Source organism: Balaenoptera borealis, assembly GCF_965194805.1.
Source record: "Balaenoptera borealis genome assembly, chromosome: 16".
Taxonomy (NCBI): domain Eukaryota; kingdom Metazoa; phylum Chordata; class Mammalia; order Artiodactyla; family Balaenopteridae; genus Balaenoptera; species Balaenoptera borealis.
Genome location: NC_138872.1, coordinates 30,137,530 through 30,162,826, shown reverse-complemented (window position 1 = coordinate 30,162,826; position 25,297 = coordinate 30,137,530). Strand labels below are relative to the sequence as shown.

The 25,297-nt window shown below is 47.7% G+C and overlaps 2 protein-coding genes across 13 annotated transcripts in view; one reads left to right on the top strand and one right to left on the bottom strand.

The window, feature by feature from the left end:
- Positions 1 to 14,933, bottom strand: part of VPS16 (VPS16 core subunit of CORVET and HOPS complexes) — a gene marked incomplete at its 5' end in the record, with an annotated part of 22,534 nt that extends 7,601 nt beyond the window's left edge. For 2 of the 5 annotated variants that reach the window (XM_082359014.1, XM_082359016.1), the window contains one exon: positions 14,532 to 14,933. In XM_082359014.1, the coding sequence (XP_082215140.1) occupies positions 14,532 to 14,933 (402 nt within the window). The remainder of the gene's footprint in view (positions 1 to 14,531) is intronic. The other 3 variants (XM_082359015.1, XM_082359018.1, XM_082359017.1) reach the window with 3 other exon arrangements.
- On the top strand, positions 14,732 to 25,297 carry PCED1A (PC-esterase domain containing 1A). 8 transcript variants are annotated; one of them, XM_082359130.1, is made up of 9 exons: positions 14,989 to 15,130; positions 15,440 to 15,584; positions 16,112 to 16,191; positions 16,300 to 16,538; positions 16,633 to 16,783; positions 16,880 to 17,147; positions 18,773 to 19,042; positions 21,672 to 21,717; positions 24,932 to 25,297. In XM_082359130.1, exons 2-8 carry the CDS (start codon positions 15,461 to 15,463, stop codon positions 21,677 to 21,679), a joined length of 1,140 nt encoding a protein of 379 aa, XP_082215256.1. In that variant the 5' UTR covers positions 14,989 to 15,130; positions 15,440 to 15,460; the 3' UTR covers positions 21,680 to 21,717; positions 24,932 to 25,297. The 8 variants fall into 8 exon arrangements, with proteins under 8 accessions (XP_082215252.1, XP_082215256.1, XP_082215255.1 ...); XM_082359126.1 differs by lacking the exons at positions 14,989 to 15,130; positions 21,672 to 21,717; positions 24,932 to 25,297 and adding exons at positions 14,732 to 14,870; positions 19,389 to 19,775; XM_082359129.1 differs by lacking the exons at positions 21,672 to 21,717; positions 24,932 to 25,297 and adding an exon at positions 19,389 to 19,775 and having other exon boundaries at positions 16,453 to 16,538; positions 16,901 to 17,147.

Here is a 25,297-nt window from a genome sequence, read left to right as displayed (position 1 = left end):
CCATAGCAAGAACTAATAAGAAATATAACTTTTAAAAAGATCCTAATCTTGATAGCAATAAAACTATGATACCGAAGAATAAACCTAATAAACATTTTTTGCAAAATCAAATCAGTTTACTCAAGGATATAGAAGACACGAAGAAATATTCTAAAGGATCTATAAATGCACGAGAATTCCAATAAAAATCAGCCCAATTTTTTGGTGGGTGGGGAAGCACAAACTGATTCTACAGTTCATCTGGGGGGGGCAAAAAAGGTCATCTGAAAGAGAAAATACTGGATAATATTTAAGAACATTTGAAAACATGAAAACAGATATATATATCAGATATCGAATACACTTAAAAACTAAAGTTAAGGACTTCCCTAGTGGCACAGTGGTTAAGAATCCGCCTGCCAACGCGGGGGACACGGGTTCGATCCCTGGTTCGGGAAGATCCCACATGCCACGGAGTAACTAAGCCCACGCACCACAACTACTGAGCCTGCGCTCTAGAGCCTGCGAGCCACAACTACTGAGCCCGCGTGCCACAACTACCGAGCCCATGTGTCGCAACTACTGAGCCCGTGTGCCGCAACTACTGAAGCCCGCGTGCCTAGAGCCCGTGCTCTGCAACAAGAGAAGCCACCGCAACAAAGAGTAGCCCCTGCTCGCCACAACTAGAGAAAGCCCGTGCGCAGCAATGAAGACCCAGTGCAGCCAAAAATAAATAAAATTAAAAAGAAAAAAAACTAAAGTTAATTAAAACTTGCTTTGGCACAGGAATAAGCAAACAGATCAATGGAAGAGAAGATAGTCCAGAAAAAGACCTGGGAATAGAGTATGTAATATAGATGGCATTTCAAACTGGTGCAAATTGATACTTGAAATGAGAAAATGGGCCATATGAGAAGTATCACAATAAATGCTATTTCATTACTTAATCTCTATATAATAAAATATTTTCCAGATAGAATTCAAGATTTAACTGTTTTAAAAAAAGTCATATCAGAACAAATCTTGCTTATTTTTACAATCTCAAAGTAGAAAAAAAATTCCTAAACATGATATAAAGCCTGGAAGTCACTAAGAAAAATAACAAGTGGGTCTAAATAAAAATTAAGAACTTCTGTGTACTTTTATATAAAAGGTGTAAAAACAATACATATTTATATTTGCTTCTATGTGAAAAAAGAAACTACAAAGTCTCTAAGAATCTAGTAACAGTGGTTACTTGCAGGTGAGGGGTGGAATCAGTTGAAGAGGAGCAGGGATGGGAATGAGACTGAGTTTTTAAACCACAGTAACAGCTATTTATGAAAAAATTAGCATTAAAAATTTTTTATACAGTAAATAAATCCACCAAAAACAAACTAGGAAGACAAACTATGAAAAGGGAAAAAAATGTAACACATGTGAGAAAGGAATACTGTTCTTAAAAATACAAAAAGCTCTAATTAGGGCTTCCTTGGTGGCGCAGTGGTAAAGAATCCGCCTGACAATGCAGGGGACACGGGTTTGAGCCCCGGTAGAGGAGGATCCCACATGCTGTGGAGCAACTAAGCCCATGCGCCACAACTACTGAGCCTGCGCTCTAGAGCCTGTGAGCCACAACTACTGAGCTCGCGTCCTACACTGAAGCCCACGCGCCTAGAGCCCGTGCTCCCCAACAAGAGAAGCCACCACAATGAGAAGCCCGCGCACCACGACGAAGAGTAGCCCCCGCTCGCCCCAACTAGAGAAAGCCCACGCGCAGCAACGGAGACCCAGTGCAGCCAAAAATAAATAAATAAAAACAAAAATACTTTTTAAAAAAAGCTCTAATTACTTGTAAAAAAAATGAAAAGAAAAGTAAAAGAAAAATGGTCAAGGGCTATATCATAACTATGTGAAAATATTTAAAAACAAAACATAAAAAACTTGAGAAAAATGTAAGCTAATATTTTCATAATGTGAACTATGGAAACGTCTTTCAGAGTAAGACACAAAACCCAGAAATTACAAAGGAAAAGACTGATAGACTTGATCACATAAAACTTAACATATGTATGTTAAACATTAATACATAAAAGTCAAGTGACTACTGTGAAAAAATCTGTAACATTTGTAACAAAGGGTTATCAGGGAGAACACATAAAGAGCTCCTTTACAGATCAGTAGAGACAAAATAGAAAAATAGTCAAAGGATATGAATAGACATACTTAACAACTAGGTAATTATGAATTTAAAAATTATTTTTATGTTTTGGCCATCTGAATGGCAAAAAATTAAGAGGTTAATAAATAACATGGAATATTGCTGAAGATGTGGAAAAATGAACATTTTCCTACATATTGGTGGGAGTGTAAAATGGTTCAACCCTTATGGAAGAGAATGAAGCACTTATGTATCCAATTTTTAAATGTGTATGCACTCTAACTTAGCAATTTCCTTCCAAGAGTCTAACCTATGAAACTACTTGCACAAGTACACAAAGGTATGAATTCACTGCAGCACTGTTTAAAATGGTTTCTAAAAATCCTGGAAAAATCTCCTTAAATGCCCATTAAAATGAGACTGGTTAAATAAACTACTTATGCCCATTTTGGGGAATATTATGTGCCTATTAACAAAGTGACTGGGTATGTTGACATGAAGTGGCCTCTAAGATATATTGTTAAGTAAAAAAAAAAGGCAAGCTGCAGTGCAGTATGAACCATATGAATCCACTTACACAATAAAAAACTGAGCACATATTTTTACAAGCATATTTACATATAATCATATGTATGTGTGTAAATACATAGAAGAACTCTCATAGGCCTCCACACTGAGCCAGCGTGGAGAAACAGTGGTTACCTGTGGTGAATGGGGGAGGGGAATAGGGAGACTGACAATTTGTAGGCTATATACTTCTGCATTATTTGAATTTTTCAACCCCATGTGCATTTCTTTTGACCTTTTGTTACTAAAATCCTTAGATGAAATCTGATGGGAAGATAGATATCCAAACAGACCTAGCATGCCAGTTATCAATTCACTGACAAACAGCTCCAAATTCACTCTTCCATATGTGTTTTGTGATAAGAGACAGTATTCTTTTAAGAATTTCTCCTTCACAGTGAGCCTGATGTTGAGCCTCCTCAGTAGAGGGCGCTGGAGGAACACTGCACGAGGAAGAGGCTTCTCCTGCTGCTTCCAGCAGGGCAGTCACCCAGCAGCCAGGGTGTGAGGACATCTGGTGGTGCTCTGACCAGCCATACAGCAACCTCCAAGGCTTGCCCAGACTGGCTCCCTGGACAGACACGGCATTCCAGGCCTCCTGCCTACACCAGGCCCTACTCCCTCTGCATGCCAAGATGCCTGGCCACTGGCTGCCCTGCCTGTAGCCTTGAGTGTTTCCACTGACCCCCTCTGCACAACCATGCACCCAATCACTGGCTGTGGCTTGCCTTACAGACACTAAGTGCTCCAGGCTGCCGGCATCAGCTCCCCAACTCCCTCTGCACGCCCACACCACTGACCCCTAGTTGCAGCTCACCTGTGCCCCCTACCCGCTGAACCCCAGAGGGTTGCTTCTTGCTGGCCAAGCAACTGTGGACCAGCTCTGGCCCCGGGAAACCAGTAAACTTCACTGCCATCCGGTGGGCTGCAACTGTATTTTCTCTGAGGCCTGAAATGAACCCCAGCCTGGGGAAGGTCCCTCCTTCCAAGTTTGTCATTTCTTGAGTACTCTCCCTCAGCCCTAGGCTACCATATAAAAATTTCTCACATCTTATAGTTACTCTTTATGACAGCTTAATAATTCCTTACATTTATTAAACTGGCCCGGTTTACATCTCCTGACTGGACCCAGACTAATTGGTGCAGGGAGTGGCCCCAGGAGACAGACCCCTAAAGACTGGATTTGAGGACTGGTTTGGCCGTGTGCTTGGGCTTGGGTGCAGTGCCGTGTTCCCAGACAATGCAAAATGGATGCTAGTAACCCACTGCGTGCAGCAGCATCACAATTAACCAAACCTGTAGTTCAGTGTAGTGAAATGCCAAGTCAAACACATGCTTGACTGTATGGCAATAACGATGATTATAAAGGCTGTGGTGTGGATGGGTTATTTTGAGGGCACTTGAACATTTACAAAGAGAAAATGACAAGGTTAGGTCCATTAACTTTCAGCTGCAGTCATGGTCTGAGAAGCAGAAAGCTTCTGTAACAGCCTAACAGAATCTTTTATTTCTTGTAGTCACACAGCTGCTACTGCTGAAAATCAAAGACAGAGTTTAATTGTACGGGTTGTTAAACAATGACAGTTAAATTCTCTAGCACATGTGAAAGTTAGGGCACTAATTAGAAAAGAAACGAATCCTGAAACTTGGAAGGGAGATAACTGGTTAGACCCAGATGAAACTGACAATCTTGAGCCCCCAAGTCATTCTGAGTCTTCCTCACCAGTGGAAGTAGCTTGCCCTCCTGTGTCCGAGGAGACTCGCCTTCCTCTACTTGAAAACCCTGTTATGCTCTCACTTGAGGTAGATGTCTTGGGAGCCTCCCTCTCCAAGGCTGACCTGGCTAACATTACTGCTGAGTGGTTAATCGGCCAAGAGCAGAGACCAGTACATGGCCCCAATATGGCACCATTCCCAGGGGGAGCAGTCCGCAAGTCGATTACACTGGACCTCTTCCATCATGGAGGGGGCAAAGATTTGTCCTCACTGGAATACATATTCTGGATGTGGATTTGTCTTCTTTACCTGTAATGCCTTTGCTAGCACCTACCATCGTGGACTTACAGGATGTCTCATGTACCATGGGACTTCCTTGGTGGTCCAGTGGGTAAGACTCCATGCTCCCAGTGCAGGGGGCCCAGGTTCGATCCCTGGTCGGGGAACTAGATTCCGTGTGCATGCCACAACTAAGAATCCTCATAATGCAACTAAGAGCCCACATGCTGCAACTAAAACGCAGCACAAGCAAAATAAATAAATAAATAAATAAATAAACAGAATGTCTCATCTACCGTTGCAGCATTCTGCAAAGCCTTGCAACTAATCAAGGACTTCACTGCACAGCAAAGCAAGTGCAGCAGTGGGCTCAGGTCCATGGAATCAACTAGTCTTACCTTATATCCCATTACCCAGAAGTGGCTGGTCTAAATGTACTGACGACTCAGTTAAAGCACCAATTGGGAGACAGTATCCTAAAAGTATGGGGCCCTGTCTTACAGGATGCAAGCTTATGCTTTGCATCAGAGACCATTACATGGTATTATCTCCTCCACAGTCAGAATACGGGGGACCTGGAATCAAGGGGTGGAAGTGGGAGTGACTCCTCTCACTATTACACCTAATGACTCTCATTAAAATATTGCTTCCAGTTTCACTAACTTTGAGACCTATTGGTTTGGAGAACTTAGTCTCCAAGAGGAGAATGTTTCCACCAGGGGACACAACAATGGATTCACTGAATTAGAAGACAAGAGTGCTACCTTGGGGACTTCCCTGATGGCACAGTGGTTAAGAATCCGCCTGCCAATGCAGGGGACACGGGTTCGAGCTCTGGTCCGGGAAGATCCCACATGCCGTGGAGCAATTAAGCCCGTGTGCCGCAACTACTGAGACTGAGTGCCACAACTACTAAAGCCCACGCGCCTAGAGCCCGTGCTCCGCAACAAGAGAAGCCACCACAATGAGAAGCCCGCGCACTGCAACGAAGAGTAGCCCCCACTCGCCGCAACTAGAGAAAGCCCACGCACAGCAACGAAGAACCAACACAGCCAAAAAATAAATAAATAAATAAATGTATATATATAAAAAAAAGAGTGCTACCTTGCCATTTGGGGCTCCTTATGCCACTGAAACAACAGGCAAGAAAATGGGGTTAATTTACTGGCTGAAGTGATTATCCTGATGGCCAAGGGGAAATGAAGCTGCTGCTATACAATGGAGGCAAGGAGGACTATGTCTGAAACCCAGGGGATCCTCTGGGGCACCTCTTAGTACTTCCGTGTCTAACAAAAAAGGTTAATGAAAAACCTCAGCAACCAAAAAAAGCAGAATGACTGAGGATTGGGTCACTTCACTATGTAAAGAGCAGAGCAGTGAAGGTTCTGGCTGAGAGCAAGGGAAATATGGGATGGGCAGTTGAAAAAGGAAGCCATAGATATTAACTATGATCTTGTGACCAGTTACAGAAATGAAGACTATAGCCACTTTATGTATTTTCTCTGTGCTTGTCGTATGCATGCGTTTATATATGTATACCAGCCATTATCTTCTCTCCTTCCCATTTTTATTTTATACACAAATTATTAGAGGTTAACTTTAAAATTCAATTTTTAGGTAACAGAATATTCAGTGGGACTGTAATTCAATTTGAAGAGTAACTAATGTAGTGATTGACACAATGACTGTTAAGACTGTATGTCTTCTCACTTTGGGAAAAAGAAGTTTACTTGTAAGAAGGATGGTATCTTGTTAAGCAGAAATGTAGAGTTGTTTTGTTGTTGTGAGGGAGTTGAAGTGTAGAGGGCACTTGTGGAAGCTGATCAGCCAAAGAATGGACTGTGCCAGTTATCAAATTATTGCCTCCCAGCTCCAAATTCATCCTTCAATACATGCTCCACAGAGAGCTAGATGTTAAGCTTTCTCAGTAGAGGGCCCTGTAGTTAAGGGATATTGTAGGAGGAGGGGGGTCTCTGGCTGTTTCCAACAGCTGCAAGGTCGGTCAGCAGTGTGGGTATGAGGACATCTGGTGATACTCTGCCCCAACCATGCGCCCAGAACACACAATCCCTTGGTGACCTCACAGCCTTGGCCTGGACTGGCATCCACCTTCCCGTGGTTCTCTCCACAAGACACCGCATGCTCCAGGTCTCCTGCTCATACGGGTGCTCCCTGTGCAAGTCCACGAACCTGGCCACCAGCTATGGCTCACCTGTGCCCTATCTGTGCCCAGGAGGGCTGCTTCCTGCTTGTCCAGTGACTGTGCACCAGCTCTGGCCCAGGTAAACCAGCAACTCCCCCACCAACCAGTGGGCTGCAACTATACCTTCCCCAGCGAGGTAGGAACCCCGGCTTGGGGAGGGCATCCCCCCCTCCAACTTGTCCTTCCTTTCTCCTCAGTCCTAGGAAAGGACAGTTTTATTTTATCTTATAGTTACTTCGTTATCACAGTTTAATAGTTCTTTATACTAAACTTCCCCTATTTAATCACTGTATGGTTTGTCTCCTAATTAGAATCATAGTGATATTAACTGTGTCACATTCCACAGACCACTTGCTTGTCACAAGGGGGAAAATGGGTGAGAATGTGGCCATCAGCCTCCAAACACCTGTCAATCTCAACTTCCCTCGTAGCAGACAACCCGATACAATGATGCCTCCAGATGAACACCACACACACATCACCTACAAGGTGTTTCTGCCAAAAATGTCAACCTAAATCTGATCAAGCCTTTAGATCTAACACACAGTTTCAGGAAATACAGGCTATGATAGAGAAAAAAGTTCAAAGGCACCACAAGGAAGCAAGGGGACAAATCCAGAAAGCGACTAGGTCTCTAAAACAAGTCAATGTCATGAAAACAAAGGGTAGGGGTGAGAGGAGGATGATAATGTTCAAGTTTACAAGAGACTTAATTAAGAGAGATAAGCAGGGAATTCCCTGGTGGTCCAGTGGTTAGGACCCAGCACTTTCACTGCGGGGGCCCAGGTTCAATCCCTGGTCAGGGAACTAAGATCCCCACAAGCCACGCAGTGCGGGGGTGGGGGGTGGGGTAAGCAAATGACTAATTCTTATTTGGGTATCAATTTGAACAAACCAGTTATAAAAAGGCATTTTGAAGACAACTGGAGAAGTCTGAAGAAGGACTGGTTGTTAGATGATATTAAATGTTCATTTTGTTTGGTGTGAAATAGCACTATATTTTATAGGAAACTGTCTTTTTTTTTCAAAGTAATACACATTTAAGGTGTGACTATAATTTACTTTAAAATATAGCAGAAAATGTATTTGGTTGAAAAGATGTCTGGAGATTGTTTTTAAATGGTCCCAAAAAGTGTGTGTGTGTTGAGGGATGGGGGGTGGGTAGATGAAAAGTGAATGGCAAAGTGCTGACACTTGTTGAAGCTGGGTGATGAGCACATGGATGTCCACTACACTACTTTTAGAACATTTATGTATATTTGAACTTTTTCTTAAATTTTTTTAAACTTACAAGTAGTTGAAGCAAATGTATTACAACACGATAACAATTTTTAAGCCTAAACAATGGCTATGGGTATTCATTCTATTATTCCTACTCTGTTGTACATTTAAAATCTTTCACTGTAAAAAGTTAAATACAAATTCCACAAAAAAAGGGAGGTCACCTCTATCCAATGCCCCAGGCAATCAAGCTCAAATGAGGCCTGAGCTGTGTCCAGTGCAGTAACAGGATGTCACTGAGAAGAGGGTGGTCAGACCATAGTGAGTGATCGGTGGGAAGAGAGAAAATGGAAGCAAGTATAGGTGGCAGTTTTCAGACCTTTGGTGAGGTGAGGAGGAGGGACTTGTTTATTTTTTGAATAGGGAAGTTTATTTTTTGTTAGGATGGGGAGATTTGAATATAGAGGTTGAGGTCTGAAAGGGAGCCCTTGGGGGTAAGGATCGTGGAAAACAATGTAGAGGTCTTCAAATTTTCCTGTAGCAAAGAAACACCTAGCTGCTTGTTAAAATACAGATCAAATTCCCAGGACCCAACCCAGAGATAATGGAGTAGATCTGGCCTAGGAAGCTGCATGCAGCCAGCATCTCGGGTGACCTTGATGCAGGGGGTCCCGCGCAACAACCGCTGGAGAAACCTGTGGTGGCAGGAGGGTGGACGGACAGCGCATGGTTTCTGAGAAGGCAGGGAGACGGGGCACACCTCCTCGGCAGGCTGGCAACACAACAGGCAGATTTTGTCAGGGGAACCCTACACTCTTCTAGGCAATGATTTCCAGCTCTCTGGGAAGCACAAGGTGAAGTCAGCGATTGGCAGGAGGGACCCAAGGAGGCTTCAGCTGCAGTCCAGGAGGTTAGCATCGACACAGACTGGGGTGGGAAAGAAGCGTACGGGTACAGGAGTAAGGGTCAGGGAGCCAAGAGCAGCAAAGCGTCGGCCACCTCCTCAAGGCTTCAAGGTAAAGAAGGCTTCTCAGGGACAGTGAGGTGACTCAAGCTATGCCTCGAGGTTGGCCTGGGGCGTGGATGGACAGACTGAGAGCAGCATCTCAGAAAAGTCTAGAGGTGAGGACTTTGTGACGCTAGGCCGTATCTTCAGTGAGGAAGGTCAGCTACATATTTCTCCTCTACCTGCAGGTCCTGGAAGTGGAACTCTCCAGAGCAGCAGTAAATGGACCCTGGGTCTAATACCAGAAAATCACTAAATCTAGCAGGTATGGTAGTCTCAATTCCAGCCCCCTCCGGGAAACAGTGACAAAATCCCTGCTGCAGTGCAGCTGAACTGCTGGAAAAGCACGGTCCACTGCAGTAAGAGAAGAGCTTGTGTGAAAATAGATGATCTCCAGCCTGTCCAGGCTGAGCTATCAGACCACTGCGGAGGAAGAAGTGCATCAGGTCTAGCCTTGGGGAATAATCCATCAGTTCCAAAATCCCCAGGCCCTGAAGAGAGACCACAATCACCCCCGAAATCCCTTGACTCCAGCCTGCCTTAAAAATAAATACTACTAAAGTATCCTTGTGCTGGAAATGTAAAATGGTGCAGCTGCCATGGAAAACAGTAGGATAATTCCTCAAAATATTAAACACAGAATTACCATAGGATCCGGAAATTCCACTTCTGGGTGAAAACAGGGTCTCGAAGAGATATTTGTACACCATTGTTTATAGCAGCATTATTCTCAATAGCCACGAGGTGGAAGTAACCCAAGTGTCCATTGACAGATGAATGCATAAATAAAATGTGGTATATACATACAATAGAATATTATTCAGCCTTAAAAGGGAAGGTAATTCTGATACATTCTACAACATGGATGAACCTTGAGGACAGTATGCTAAATGAAATAAGCCAGTCACAAGAAAGCAAATAGTGTATGATTTCACTTGTATGAGCTACCTAGAGTAGTGAAATTCATAAAGACAGAAAGTAGAATGGTAGTTGCCAGGGCTGGGGGAAGGGGAGAATGAGGAGTTATCATTTGATGGGTATAGAGATTCAATTTTGCAAGATGAAAAAGTTCTGGAGATTGATTGCACAATGTGAATATACTTAACACTCCTGGATTGTACTTTATAATGAAAATTTTATTTTCTTATTTTATTTACTTTATAAAGTAAATTTTATATTATGTGTATTTAACCACAGTTTTTTTTAATGTTCATGTTTATATGTGCAAAACAGACAAACGAACAAAGCCATAAAACCTACTAAAATAGTCATCCTCTCTTCTACGAAGAGTTCCACAAGTACGAAATATATCTTCAGTCTCCTTTCCTTCACCATAAAGGATGTTTCTAAAGTACCTGAGGGCTTCCCTGGTGGCGCAGTGGTTGGGAGTCTGCCTGCCAATGCAGGGGACACGGGTTCGAGCCCCGGTCTGGGAGGATCTCACATGCCGCGGAGCAACTAAGCCCGTGCACTGCAGCTGCTGAGCCTGCGCTCTGGAGCCTGCGAGCCACAACTACTGAAGCCCCCGCGCCTAGAGCCGGTGCTCTGCAGCAATAGAAGCCACCGCAATGGGAAGCCCGCACACTGCAGCGAAGAGTGGCCCCCACTCGCCACAGCTAGAGAGGGCCCGTGTGCAGCAACAAACACCCAACGCAACCAAAAATAAAAATAAATACATAAATAAATACATAAATGAATAAAAATAAATTTGTAAAAAAATAAAAAATAAAGTACCTGAAACACTGTGTTCAAAACCAAGCTCACCCTTTTCCCCACCATACTCACTCTTCCTTTCTCATTATGTCAAGCCAAAAACCCAAGTCATCCTTGATTTGTTGCTCTTCCTCCTCCCTACCAAATGCAACTCATCACAATGTCCTTCAATTTTACCCCCTTAATATCTCTCCAACTGGTCCCCTTCTCTCCATCTCCAGGGCTCACCACCATTAACTTCTCCTTGGTCTATTCCACCAGCCTCCTAACCAGTCTCCATTCTTGCTTGCCCCTTCCAACTTGTCCCCCCATTGCCTCCAGGAGGAACTTAAAACACACACACACACACTACAAATCCAATCACATCAATCCTTTCATTTAGGCTTCCCACTGGTCTTCAAATAAAGTGGTCTCTTATCCTGTCCCCTTGTCTGTGGCACTCCAGCCACATTGGCTCTCTCTATTTAGGTCACTCAGAGTGTCCCTGTCTCTCTCGCTTCAGGACCTTTGTATATGCTCTTCTTGGATCCCATTCCCTGCACCTAGGTCTACTCATCTTCTGAACGGGGTATTGTTTCCTTCAGAAAGTCTTCTTTTCCTCTGACTTACCAATCTGTTATATGCTTTCTGAGGACCCTACACTCTCCTTTACCTCACTGCTTATGATCAAACAAATACAGAGTCATTAGTGGTTATCAACTGTCTCCCTACTGGCTATAAGTTCTGAGGGCAGAAAGGGTCCATGTCTTTTTATTGGCCCAATATACATTCAGCCTGGCAAAGGGTTGGGCAAAATTATTTAATGGTATTACCCCAAACTGGGTTTTTAGAATAAAAATGGTTAAAATTCTGGAGCCTCATAAGAATCACCATTACCTCTCCTTGCCCTCCCAAATTAGTGATTTTTCCAGAACACTACTTCCAATGCAAAAGAATCCCATCCTGTAGATAGGACTTGAAATGTCCGCCACCTGTTTATCATTCATTCACTTATTTGAACATGTATTCAGTCCTGGCATAAGGTTATGCACAAATACAAATAAAACTTAGTATCTGCACCTAAAATATTTTCTACTCTGGTAGAGAAATTAAAACACTTATTTTATTTTCCTACTTAAAAACAAAAACCCTATGCTTTAACACAGGTTCTAGAAGACTGGGCTCAAATCCTGGCTCCACTATCTGTGTAACCCGGTCACCTAACTTCTCTGTGCCTTAGTTTCCTCATCAGTAAGATGGGGTTAAAATAATGATACCTACCTCATGGGGCTGTGAGACTTAGACAATTTAATACACATAAAGTACTTAGCATGGTGTCTAGTACATAGAAAGGCTCAACACCCATTACCAAGAGTAACACATCGTCTGCAGCAAGGCTTATACCTCTACTCCTTTCTGGCGGTACAGCACAGGTAAGGGTTAGGCTAGCCACGCAGACCATGTCTGTGGCATGTACTCAACATTTACACTCATTTAAAACTTTATTGGGGGACTTCCCTGGTGGCCCAGTGGTTAAGAATCCACCTGCCAATGCAGGAGACACGGTTTCGAGCCCTGGTCCGGGAATATCCCACATGCTGCGGAGCAACTAAGCCCGTGTGCCACAACTACTGAGCCTGCACTCTAGAGCCCATGCACCTAGAGCCTGTGCTCCACAACAAGAGAAGCCACTGCAGTGAGAAGCCCACGCACCGCAAAGAAGAGTAGCCCCCGCTCGCCACAACTAAAGAAAATCCACGCACAGCAACGAAGACCCAACGCAGCAAAAAAAAAAAAAAAAAAAAAAAGATAGTAAAACTTTATTGGTGTATAAACAAAGCTAAGACTTCATATGATAAACAGGAGTTCTACGGCAATGACGTCACCATTTTCAGTACTCTATTTAATAAGCTTGCGTAGGCAACATATATTTTCAAAAGTAATACAGTTTAATTTTTTATTGATTGATTGATTGATTGCCATGTTGGGTCTTCGTTGCTGCGCGCGGGCTTTTCTCTAGTTGCAGCGAGCGGGGGCCAGTCCTCACTGCGGTGCGCAGGCCTCTCATTGCAGTGGCCTCTCCCACTGCAGAGCACGGGCTGCAGGCGTGCGGGCTTCAGTAGTTGTGGCGCATGGGCCTAGTTGCTCCGCAGCATGTGGGATCTTCCCAGACCAGGGCTCGAACCCGTGTCCCTTGCATTGGCAGGCAGATTCTTAACCATTGTGCCACCAGGGAAGCCCCAAGTTAATATTTTTAAAAGTATATGCTGTGTTGTAAACACTAAATTACATGCTACCTATGTCAACTGACAACCCTTCTCCACAAAAAGTTTAAATCACTGTTATTTCCTACCGCTTCCCTGATTTTTAACTAAATTTTTGCAATTTTTTTCACATTGTACAGGCACATTTATAAGAATCAGAAATAAACAAATGCAACAGATCGCTAAAAATTGCATCAAGGCATTTGTCCACCTCAGAAGTGTTAAGGGCTGACATTTTGTGTATTAAAGATTACATTGAAAAGTTTTAACATGTGAATAACAATGGTATATAGTTTCACTAGCATGAACAGTTGTCTTCTATTGAAATAAGACCCCAACGCGATGCCTTTGTGATCTTTAGTTGCAATCAATAAAGTATTTTTTTTAACTTTATTAGGCAACCACTACATAGCAGGCACTGTTCTAAATATGCACTGGAGATAAAGAGATGCAAGAAATGCTCTCAGCCCTCAAGGAATTTGGTTTAGCAGAAGAAACCTATACAAACATTGCCCTATTGTGCCATACAAAACAGACCTTAGCACTGGGTCTTGTGAGACCCAAAGGAAAGTCAGCTGAAAGTCAAGTCTATTGGGATTAGATCAGGGAAGGTTTCAGAAAGAACCCTTAAACTAAGTCCTGAAGGATAAGTAAGAATTCTCCAGTGAAGTAAAGGGGGAAATGGCAGTGTTCACAGAAGGAACTGTAGGCTGGTGCAAACATAGCGAGCCCTGAAACGTCATGATGTGTTGGGATCCTGTTCTGTGCAACTGGAACACAGATTTGGGTAGGAGTTGAAGAAGAAATTGAAGTCGAAGAAACAAATAAGGCCGGTTTATAGACATAACACGAGAAGGAGTTTGTACTTTGTTTTTCAAAGAAGGGAAGCCATTGAAAAAAATCCTAATTAGGGTAATGACGTGATCAGTCTACACTTTAGAAAGATTAGTGGTTTAGGACTCCACGGCTCCCATGAGAGGGCTGCCCCTAACAGGGGGTCCTCACTCGCGCTACTTCTGGATTTAGCGGCGATTCGCCCCCTTCTCCCAGCCTTGGTCAGCACTGTTATCCCACCCGCTGTGCAAGCCGGCCCCCGCAGGAGCACCCCTGGTCTGACTTCAGCAGCACTTCCCGGCAGGAGACCGAGCTCTCACTGTCACCCGTGGGCGGCCACCGTCAACGTGATCTGAGCATCCTTCCAGAGGCTGACAGCCCTGGGCTTCAGTTGGGCTGTGCCGCTACTTGTGTGACCACTACGGTTGCCTCAGTTTCCTTCTCCGGAGAAGGGGAAGGCCCGGCCCTAGGTGGCTGTATGTTAAGTGGTAGACGCCGCGGGAGAGCCGGCGACGGGCGGACCCCAGCGCCGTAGAGACCGCGACGCGCGCCTCCGGCTCCGCTCAGAGACTCGAGCCGGCGGGCGAGCGGGATAAGCTAGAACGTGGGAGGCAGGGCGGGGTGGCTCACCGGTAAAAGGCAGAGTCCCCAAGCGGGTTCCAGTTCGCGGTGTAGCAGTCCATGGCTGGTGCAGGCGGCAGCCGGCCAGCGCCGAGGGGACACCCACCTAGCGCGGGCTCCAGGAAGGCACTTCCGCTTCCGCCCGTCCGGGTCACGTGGCGAGGCTGCGGCTACGGCCGTCACCGCTGTGGGCGGCTGCACTTGGCCGCCGCCGCGCCCCCTCCCACGCCCGGGTGGGCCCAGCCCTGGCTCCTGCTCCCCACGGCGGCCACCCCTGCTGCCTTCCTGTCCCCTCGGGCGTTGGGGGGGTCGGGCAGAGTCGGACATGGGTGACCGGAAGTGGGAGTTGTGAGTGTCGCAGCCCGGGGCGGGGAGGGCCCAGGCGCTGTCGGGCCTCCGCGACTCACGCATGGAGAGTGCTGGGCGTCGGGCTGCGCACCGACCGCTAACCGGGACGCACGGGCTCTGCGGGGCAGAGGCTGTGCTGAAGCGACCGGCCTCTTCGGGCGCGGGAACATGAGGCCAGGCCCGGAGCCCGCTGCGGGCGTGGCGCGCGGTGTGCGGGCCTGCCCGGGTCGCGGGTGAACGGCGCGGAGCCCCGGGACTCGGTAATTGGCGCGAGCGAGCGCGCGCATGCGCGGGGCGGCGGCGGGCACGTGGCGGGGCGCAGGGCTGCACCGCGCGGGAAGCGCTTCGGTGTCCTGGAGCCCCGCGGGCCTGGCGACCTCCTGCCTCCTGTGCCAAGTGTAATGGAGACCGGCGCCACCATGGGCCCCACTCTGCTGCCGCCACCTGGTCCCTGTAGCCCAGAGCAGCCCGGAGGGCGCCGCCGCGGGTCTCGTTTATTCCGTGTGGGTCCTGGAGCCAACCTGTCCTGAGTCCCCGCCCTCGCGCGGCTTAGTGGCCTCTCCCTGCAGCCCGTCGTTGTTGGCGGCGGCATGGTCTTCTGTCTGGAGAACGAGGAGCTGCGCCGCCCGCTGGGAAGCACCATGGTCCATTTCCAGGCCTCTGAAGTCCAGCAGCTGCTACACAACAAGTTCGTGGTCATCTTGGGGGACTCAAGTGAGTGCCCTTCTAGAATCACACTTCCCGGTCCCACACCTGCAGCCTGTTTTCCGCATCTGGACCCTTTGTCTCCATCTCAAATCTCCTTCCTGATCCCTAGTCTGTTCCAGTCCAGTAGGTTTTCTCTTGATTTCCCTAACGCCTTCCACAGGTGTCCTGACAGACGTAGCCTGTCAAGCTTTTCACCCCATCCTTGCTCAGCATTTTTCTTCCTGACGGTCCCCCACAATGTCCCTCATGGAAGCGGTGGATTGTGCTGTCTGTCTCTTGGGTGACTTGGCTGACTTATTTCTGCCAGGTGATCTTGGGTCACTATATACTGAGTTGAGGAGTGGTGTACAGCTAGAAGGAACAGAGGTAGTGCCAGGACTTTTTAACCTCACCTTTTCTTCTGCTTCTAAGTCAACACTCCACAAAGGTGGTGTTGGGCAACCCCAGCCCTGGGAAGATGGGAGGCCTGGATTTGGAAGGAGCTGGGGTGGAGTGCGGCCTGCCTCAGCCGCAGGATCTCTGTCTCCCTGCAGTCCAGCGGGCTGTGTACAAAGACCTGGTGCTTCTGCTCCAGAAAGACTCACTGCTCACAGCCGCCCAGCTGAAAGCCAAGGTGAGGGAAGCTTGGCGGCCATGCCAGTGGTGGGTGGGCACAGACTCTGGCCTGGTAGGGTCCTCCTCCCTGGCATGGGTCTGACCAGCTGGGTGGGGGGGTGGGCAGGGGGAGCTGAGCTTTGAACAGGACCAGCTGGTGGCTGGGGGTCAGCTGGGTGAGCTGCACAACGGGACACAGTACCGGGAGGTCCGCCAGTTCTGCTCGGGTTCTGGCCACCACCTTGTACGCTTCTACTTCCTCACCCGCGTTTACTCCGAGTACCTCGAGGGAGTCCTGGAGGAGCTGACATATGGGCCTGCCCCGGACCTGGTGATCATCAACTCTTGCCTCTGGGATCTCTCCAGGTTGGGGCGGGGGCAGAGGGAAACCGGGGGTGGAGGTATGGCTCAGAGGCCACCCACCCCTGTGCTCTTGCCCACCCTTTGTGCTACCCAACAGGTATGGCCGCTGCTCGATGGAGAGCTACCGAGAGAACCTGGAGCGGGTGTTCATGCGCATGGACCAGGTGTTGCCAGACTCCTGCCTGCTGGTGTGGAACATGGCAATGCCCCTAGGAGAGCGTGTCACTGGGGGTTTCCTTCTGCCTGAGGCAAGTGACCAGAGCCCCTTAGGATAGAGGACGGGGCAGCTGACTGGTAGATAGAGGACCCTCCCTCCCGAACCTGCTTCATTCTGTGGCTCTTAGATGCTGCACTTTCTCACTCAGCTCCAGCCCCTGGCGGGCTCTCTGCGGCGGGATGTGGTTGAAGGGAACTTCTACAGCGCTACGCTGGCTGGGGACCACTGCTTCGATGTCTTGGACCTCCACTTTCATTTCCGGCATGCAGTACAGCACCGTCACCGGGACGGTGTCCACTGGGACCAGCATGCTCACCGCCACCTCTCACACTTGCTTCTGACCCATGTGGCTGATGCCTGGGGTGTGGAGCTGCCGAAGCGTGACTATCCCCATGGTGAGCCCTACCACAAGTGGGGACGGTAGTGATGCAAAGAGGGCCCTCAGAGCATAGGGCTCATAAACGACAGGACAGAGATCCTCAAGGGGAGTAGAGGCCCCTTGAAGGACTGTTGTGGATCCTGAGTGCTCCTTCCTTCCCCTGGGTTTCTGTATGGTCTAGCCGTGTGGTCACCTATGTGTATGTGAATGAGCATTGAGCACATAAGGCAGCATGTCAGAGACCCTTATGCTACAGATAAACGGGAAAGGAATGGGAATACTTTTAGATAGAAGTAGATGTGGGGGGTGGAAAGGCAGAAACAGAGGAAAGGTAATCCAGGCAGTGTGGCAGAAACAACGAAGCCCCTTGGCTGGTGCTGTCAGCCCCTCAGTTCCTGCCTGCTTATAAAGGGAACATCGTGGGTGGTTCCATATCTGCTTCTGCCCTGGATCGTGTCCTCCAAGGCTAATGTTCCTGCCTCACTTGTTGACAACTCATCCCTTTAAGCCACTTGTCTAGGACAATTGCTGTGTACATAGTACCTACAGGATAGTGTTTATTGAATTGGAGACACAAGTCATGTTAGAAGGCTGTAGTAGCATTAAAGGATGTGAGGGCACAGAGAGGTCAAGAATGTCACTTTTAGCCTGGAGTTGGAGCATCAGGGAAGTGAATTAGGACCTTGATTATATAATGGTCCAATTTCTTTGTTTTTTTAGGTGAGAACTAAATCTCATCTAAATCAGTTGGAGAACTGATCCCCAACAAAGGAAGGGTTGCTCTAAAGGTTGTAAGGCTAGTTTGTCGTGGCTCAGGTCTTCTGAATCCAGTTTGGAGCCACAGAAATAGGAACGTCAAAGGGAAGAGTTGGGTGGGAGGATGAGTTGGTGAGTTTGGTTAGGGCAGATCTCTTTGAGGTACTATGAAGATGTTGAGTAGATTTGGAGTCAGTGGTGCCCAGCAGGGAGATGGCAGCTGAGGGCATGAATGTGAACAGCGACGGAAAGAGCAAAACAATAGCCATGTTTTGGAGTTGGAAGGGAAGAGGGGCTGATGGAGGAAACAAAAGGAGACAAGGGTAGAGTCACTTTGAGGGAGGACAGAGGCTACTGGCCACGTGACTCGTCAGGAAGCGAGGAAGTGGTTACATTTCGTAGGATAAATGTTGAAGGAGTAGAGTAGGGTTAAAAGAGGTAGTGAGCAGTTGATGAGAGAATGGCACCTGGGCATCCCACTCTTTGTGGGAGGAAATATGAAAGGAACAGGGGCCTACTGGGAGAAGGAGGTGACAGGATCTTTGTTTTTAAGAGAGAAGGTTTACTAAGCTTATTTATTGGTCTGTGGCGAGGAGCTGGGAGAGGAAAAAGCTAAAGATACAGGAGCTGGGCAACAGAGGGAGGAGACTGGAGGGGAGCATGAGGTCAGAACAAAGGCAAATCCACTGACTATTGAGACAGGCAGGGAAGAAAGAGCACAGCTTGGGCTTGGCCTGAAATGAGAGGGGATGAGGAAACCTGGGTAGGAAGTAGAGGGTGCTGTGTTCTCCAGGAGGAGAGAGTAGAGGTTTAGAAGTGTGGACAGCCGGAGTTCAGGGCAGCCTGGCTCCCCAGGCCTACCTAAAACAACCATCCCATTCCTAGACCCGTGGATTGAGGACTGGCCAGAGCCGGATCATCTCTTCCAGGGGAGCCAGGGGCAGCCCCCAGACTTCGGGGAGCAGCTGGCCTTGCCCCCACCCTCTCCCTTACCCCTTCCCATGCATTTTCCCTACCCTCTTCCTCAGCCCTCCCCACCTCCTCTGTTTCCACCCCTGCCCCAGGATCCCCCTTTTTTCCCAGGCCAGCCCTTCCCACCCCATGAATTCTTCAATTTTAATCCAACAGAAGACTGCTCGATGCCACCCCACTTAGGTAGGTGCCTCTACAACCTCCCAGCACACCTTTTCCAGCATCCCCTTGAACATCCCCCATCCTAGCCTCCTGTGTCCAGGTGGGCTGAGAGGAGTTGGGTAGCCCTTGTGCCCCCCAGGCTTGGGTTCAGTCACAGCTGAGTCTGGAACAGCATCTGTAGACTCATTAATTAGCTCATTGATTGTCACAATTTCCTGACTTGGAAATAGGGGAAGTAGTATTGCCATTTTGCAAATGGGGATTGAAGCCCAGAGAAACTCACCCTGGAGGACCAGAACTGCCTGAAGGCAGAGCTGGGCTCACCCTGGCCAGAAGCCCACTCTGATAATGGCTGGTTCTTTTGTAGGATGTAGCCCCGGAGTGAACTTTGTGCCTGGCCCCCTGCCTCCTCCAGTCCCCAGCCCTATCCCCCATGGTCAGCAGCGGGGCCTGGCCGTCCACCGGGGGATGCCACGCTGTATTCACACCAGCCCCTACCACGTGCCGAGGACAGGGGCACCCTGCAGGCAGCGTCCCAGACACTCAGACAGGCTGATCCATACATACAAACTGGACAGATGGCCTCCTGCCCATTCGGGGACGTGGCCTGGGTAGAGTGGATCTTATGCTGGGGCTGAATGTGCCAGTGGCCCTGCAGTGCCTGCTTGCCACCCCAGGTGCTGGGCCAGGGTATCTTGCTATGCCTGGCATTGTTGTTGTCCATTGCTGTCACCAATAAAGGCATGGAAGAACAGAGTAGCATCTTTTTGTGTAAGGGAGTAGGTTTCCCAACCATGATCTTAAAAGCTGGAGAGGCTGCCTCTGGGCTCTCTGCAACCTTGGACCTTTTAACCCACACTGCTTAGAAATCATTGAATGCATCCTTCCTACTGTCGCACACACTTGTTTACACCCTTACCAGAACACACATGTACTTAACAAAGACCCTGGAGGGGTTCTCTGTTGTCAGCAGCTCTTTGGGATTGGGAAATATCAAGGGCTGAGTTGAAATTGTCAGTATTTTATATGCAGTTTGGAATCTGGCTAGATCTCACCTATACCAGTCTCACACATTCATGTGTATGTTCAACATTCATCTACTCCTGGAGATATAAGACACATACCTTGCACAATTTCTTGGCACAGGGTAGACACTCATTAAGTGGTTGGAACTAAACAAAAAGCTCCCGAGCCCATGTGGGAGACTGATTAGAACCCTCCTCCTCTCAGAAATCACCCAAGCAAAAGTGAAAATGAGAAACAGAAATGTAAATATCATATCTGATGACCAGGAAAGAGCAGAAACTCCAAACAATGAATTAGGTGGATAGGCTGAAAAACACAGTGGAACCACTGCTTGGTACAAATCACTTTGGAAATTCTTGGGCAGCATTTACTAAAGTTGAACATTTATGTACTCTGTGATTCAACAATTTCACTTCAAGAGAAATGAGTACATCTAGACAGATCTACCAAAAGACTTGTGCAAGAATATTCATAGAAGTTTTTTTCATAGTAGCCAAAACTTGGAAACAAGCCAAATGTCCATCAACAGGAGAGTGGATAAATATTCGTCCCATACAGTGGGATAATAATAAAGGAGAACAAAATGCTGATAGATGCAACGACATGGCTAAATCTCACAGATGCAATGTTGAAAGAAGCCAGAAACTAGAGTACATTTTATATGATTTTATTCTGCATGATTTCAAGAATAGGCTAATCTGTGGTGATAGAAATCAGAATTGTGGTTACCTTTTGGGGGAGGTATTGATTGGGAAAGGGCATGATGGAACTACCTGGGATGATGGAAAAGTTCTATCTGGCTGGTAGTTACATGGATACACACAAAGACACACAAATATGTAAAAGTTGATTGAGCCAGAGACCTCCCTTCCAATGCAGGGGATATGGGTTCGATCCCAGGTTGGCCTGCATGCCGTGCAGTGAGGGCAAAAAAAAAATTTTTTTTAATTGAGCCATACCCTCGATATTTGTGCATTTTATTCATATGTAAAATGTATGAATTATATGTCAATTAAAAGGGAACCAGTGGAGTTCCCTGGTGGCCTACTGGTTAGGATTCACTGCCATGGCCTGGTTCAATCCCTGGTCAGGAACTGAGATCCCACAAGTCGTGCGGTTTGGCCAAAAAAAAAAAAGAATCAGGATATCCAGGAGTGGTTTAACATTAAAAGACACCTAAAAATTTAATTCACCATATAAACAGAATAAAGCAGTCCTTGTAGTAGATGAAGAAAAAAAATTTTTTTTTAACATTCGACATCCACTCATGATCAAAACTGCTAGCAAACTAGGAGTAGAAAGGAATTTCCTTGACTGGATAAAGGTTAACTATCAAAACTCCACAGTAATTCTTAATGGTGGAAACTTAAAAGCAGTTCTTTTAAAATCAGGATCAAGTCAAAGTTACCTGTGAACAGCAATTCCATATATCATTGTCTGGGAATTCCAGCTTGTATAGTCAGAAGATGAACACAAAGGAAGAGGACCTATCCTCATAACATCTGGCTTTTAGATGGATGTGGTATCCTTGGGTTTAGAGGACTTCACAACTTTCGTATATGTTACAAATATTTTGCAAGTATACAGTATCACGTATCAATTTTTAAAACTTTTTTGGTTTTAGATATTTGAAGACACAGGCCAGAAAATAACGATAAAAGTTACAGCTCCTAAGTTCTTTTATTTTTAAGATGGAAAATATTTGAAAGGTAATAGAAATGTTTGCTCAGCAGAAAATAACTTGTCCAAAGTTGGTTGCACCTAAATCCTGACAGAACCTCACAAAAGACAGGTCTTTACCCTAGGAAGAATGGAATAATGGACTAGGGTTGGGACAGCAGTCGGAGACAGTGAAGCCGACTAGATTGGGCCCTTCCTTCTCCGGGATTCTCATGAGCTCTGCCCTCGATGCCTCTGGGTTTCAGGCTGGGGAACTCAGGCTAGAGTTTTGGGTTAAGGAGATTTTGAGGAGTCAGTGAAGCCGCCAGTGGGCCGGAGATGCTCCTTTCTGGCCCCAGGATCTACCCTCTCCGCCACTGACGGCCCGGCCCGGGAGATACCTCTCCCCCTCCTCGTTTCCTTCCCACACCCAGCCAAGCCCGACTCTTCGTAGCCAGAGCTGGATGTCTCCGCCAGGGGAGCAAGCCATGCGCCGAGTCAAGGGGTTGCGATTCCGGGGGTGGGGTGGAGGTGGGGGGAGGTGTTGATTTACGGGGGTGGCTAGCACTTTCCCTGTGTGGGTGCCCACAGCCCTCTGATCCCTGGCTAGGCTAGGGATTTCCTTCCCAACGTCAGGCCCATGCCCACCCAACTGTGCCTCCACGGTCAACGCGCGAGCTCGGCGCTCTCCAGCCGTCGCCCTGACCCCTCTCCGGCGCACCTGAGCCTAGAGGTCGCTCCTGGGGCAACCTCCCAGCGCAGCGCAGGTCTTCTCCTCCTCCTCCTCCCCCAAGGACCCAGTCCGCCCCCTCCTCCTCTGTGGCCACGGACTCTCGGCGAGTAGAGCTGCTCCCCTCACCCTCTAGCGGGGGCGGAGCCGCCCCCTTTCCTCGGCGCAGAAGCGTCTGGGTGAGAGCGCCCCCTCCCGGCTTCCCGTAGCTGGTCCTGAGCGGTTCCCTGGGCCGCACCGCCCGCTTCCAGGGACCACTCTTCTCTCCAGGGTGGCCACTGACAACTCTAGCTCAAGTGGAGCCCCCAGCCTTATCATTCCCCTTGACACCGCCCTCTCCGACCCTCCCGCATCCTGGCCGCTCCTATTCATTGCTCCCCGGTCCTTGGGGCAGAGGAAAGTCCTACCGGGCGCTCCTGCTCCTAGGCGCCCCCCAGGGTGCGTGTGTGCTGCTGTGGATCCTCTCTCTGCTTTCTCAGATGCAAGGCCCCTCGCGGCTGACACCTCCTCCACTCCGGTTCTTTATGCTCCGCCTGATCTGATTATTTTTCTGGCCAGGCCACAAGCGTTACTGGAACCCCACCCCATCTGAGCCCGCTGCGGGGTTGGATGGGGTAGGGCCGGCAAAGAAAGCTCACCCAACCTCCCAGGTCACTGAGGCCAGTGGGACAGCTTTCCCTCTTGGCCCAAACGGAAGGGCTTAGAACTTCATTCCATCATGTTCATTCTCCCCAGGCTTGCATTATTAAGCGTTTTAAGTCTAAATGGATGACTGTCTACATTTAAAGTAATTTCAGGAGTTATGTTTTTCTTTCTTCTCTGCAAGGTCCCTCACTTTATTTCCTTTTATCTGTATACTCCATCCCATTTGGCTGGCTCTAGAGTTGGCCATTCCATTCTATTTTTTGTTCTTATCAAAAGAAAAAAAAGAAGAAAAAAGTGTCTGGTTTTGTTGGCATTCATTTTAAGTTTGTGTGAAAAGAATTGCATTATTTCTCATTCAGCTTCTTTTCACTCAACACTAGGATTTCAAGATCAATCCATATAGCTTCCACCCTTTCTAACTGCTGCCTCCTCTCCACAGTGCTCATCCACCATGTTTCACATTTTCCATCTTCTGCCTCCACCAGTGAGTGCAATCATCATTCTCAGACGTATCCCCTCAACATATCCCCTCACCTGCAGCGCTTCTCACAGTGTGCACAGGTATCCGTTGGGAGTCTTGTTAAAATGCAGGTTCTGATTCATCACGCCTGGGGCGAGGCCTGAGACTCTACATTTGTAGCCAGTTTACAGGTGATGCCTATACTGCTAGCCCTGCGACCACAGTTTGAGGAGCAAGGCCATTATGGGCCTCTGTGAGAATTCATTTTGGGTTTCTGTGTCACAGGGTATGTGTTGATCTAATTTGATAAGTATTGCCTATCTGCTCTCCAGTCTGGCTGTGCCACCCTACCCCACACCAGCAACGCAGGAGGGTAGAAGATATATATTTGTGTGGGGAAGGGAAGAAGGCCTTCTCCTTGCTCCTGTCAAAATCCTGCCCCCCAGTGTGTCTGGTCTGGGCCAAAACCTCCTCTCTTAATCAGAATGGCCCCAAGGCTCCGGAGTGATGTCCCTGGCTAGCAATGCACGGCCAAGTCAATGATGGGCCCAAGATTGGCATCCTGGCTTCATCTCTGACAGGAGCTTAAAGAACAGGCATTGAGAAGCCCTGGGGTCTTCAGTTAGGTTATACTTCCTCCATTGCTTTCCCTTCAGTAGCCTGTTAGGCTGGACTAGCACTCAAACAACCTGGCCTTGCCATTGGCAAGTAGCTATCCTGTGCCTGACTTCTCATCTCTAAAATGGGATGGTAACAGCATAGCTACAGTTTGTGGTGTGAGGAGTCAGTCCAGAAACTTTGCCTCACATACCAAGTGCCCCACAGGGGCCCCAAGACAGGTGTTCTTGCCTTTGTTTTAACCAAGAGGAAAATGAAGCTCAAGAAGGCTTAGCAATTTTTACCAAAGCCATGGAGCTAGAAAGTGACAATGCTGGGATTCAAACCCAGCCTCAGCTAATACACCAGAGCCTGTGCTAACCATGAAGCTATGCCACCTCCATGTCCTGCCTTGCCCTTGCTACCAGGTCGTATTTCAGGGAGAACTGAAAGGAAAAAAGAAGGACTGTGTCTGGGGTTTCAGGTGCTGATGTTGATGACCAGTGGCCTGCAGAGTTATGAAACTCCGCAGCGAATGGGTTTTAGCAAAAATGAACCTGGGTTCTAAGGGCTGGTCCCCAGGGCTTGAGTATTTAGCTGGCAGGAGAGGGGCCTTTTGGTTGAGGGATTTAGGAGCAGGGATTTTAGGGTTATGTATATAGTGGGGTCAAGACTAAATTGGGGAGGGTCAGGGATTAGGTGGAGGTCTGGAGTGGGGTGGGGGTCAGGTGGTGGATCTTATCTATCAAATGTCTTACCTGTAGTAACTGATCACTCACTGTTTTATTTGTAGGGTTAGCTGATGTGTGAACAGCCAGCATCCTGGGCATCAAGGGATGCCACCTTCCAAGGCCCTCCTGGTGCTGTAAGCCGCTTGTTGGGTTGGTTTTAGAAACCTGTGGGCCATGCTTTCCCCACTCACATAGCTGTACAAGACATCTCCTGGCACCAAGCCCCAGCCCCAAGCATTTCACAATCAGAAGAGTTCAACACCTGCATATTTTGAGATTTCATGGCATACGACCTTTTACATTTTGTTCACATTCGTCCATCCTCTGTTTACCATGGTAGGGCCCCAGTTGTATCCATGACAGAACATTGCTCTGAAGGCCTAGAGAAGCTTTCTGCTCTTTAGAGTTCAATACAATATCGTACAGTT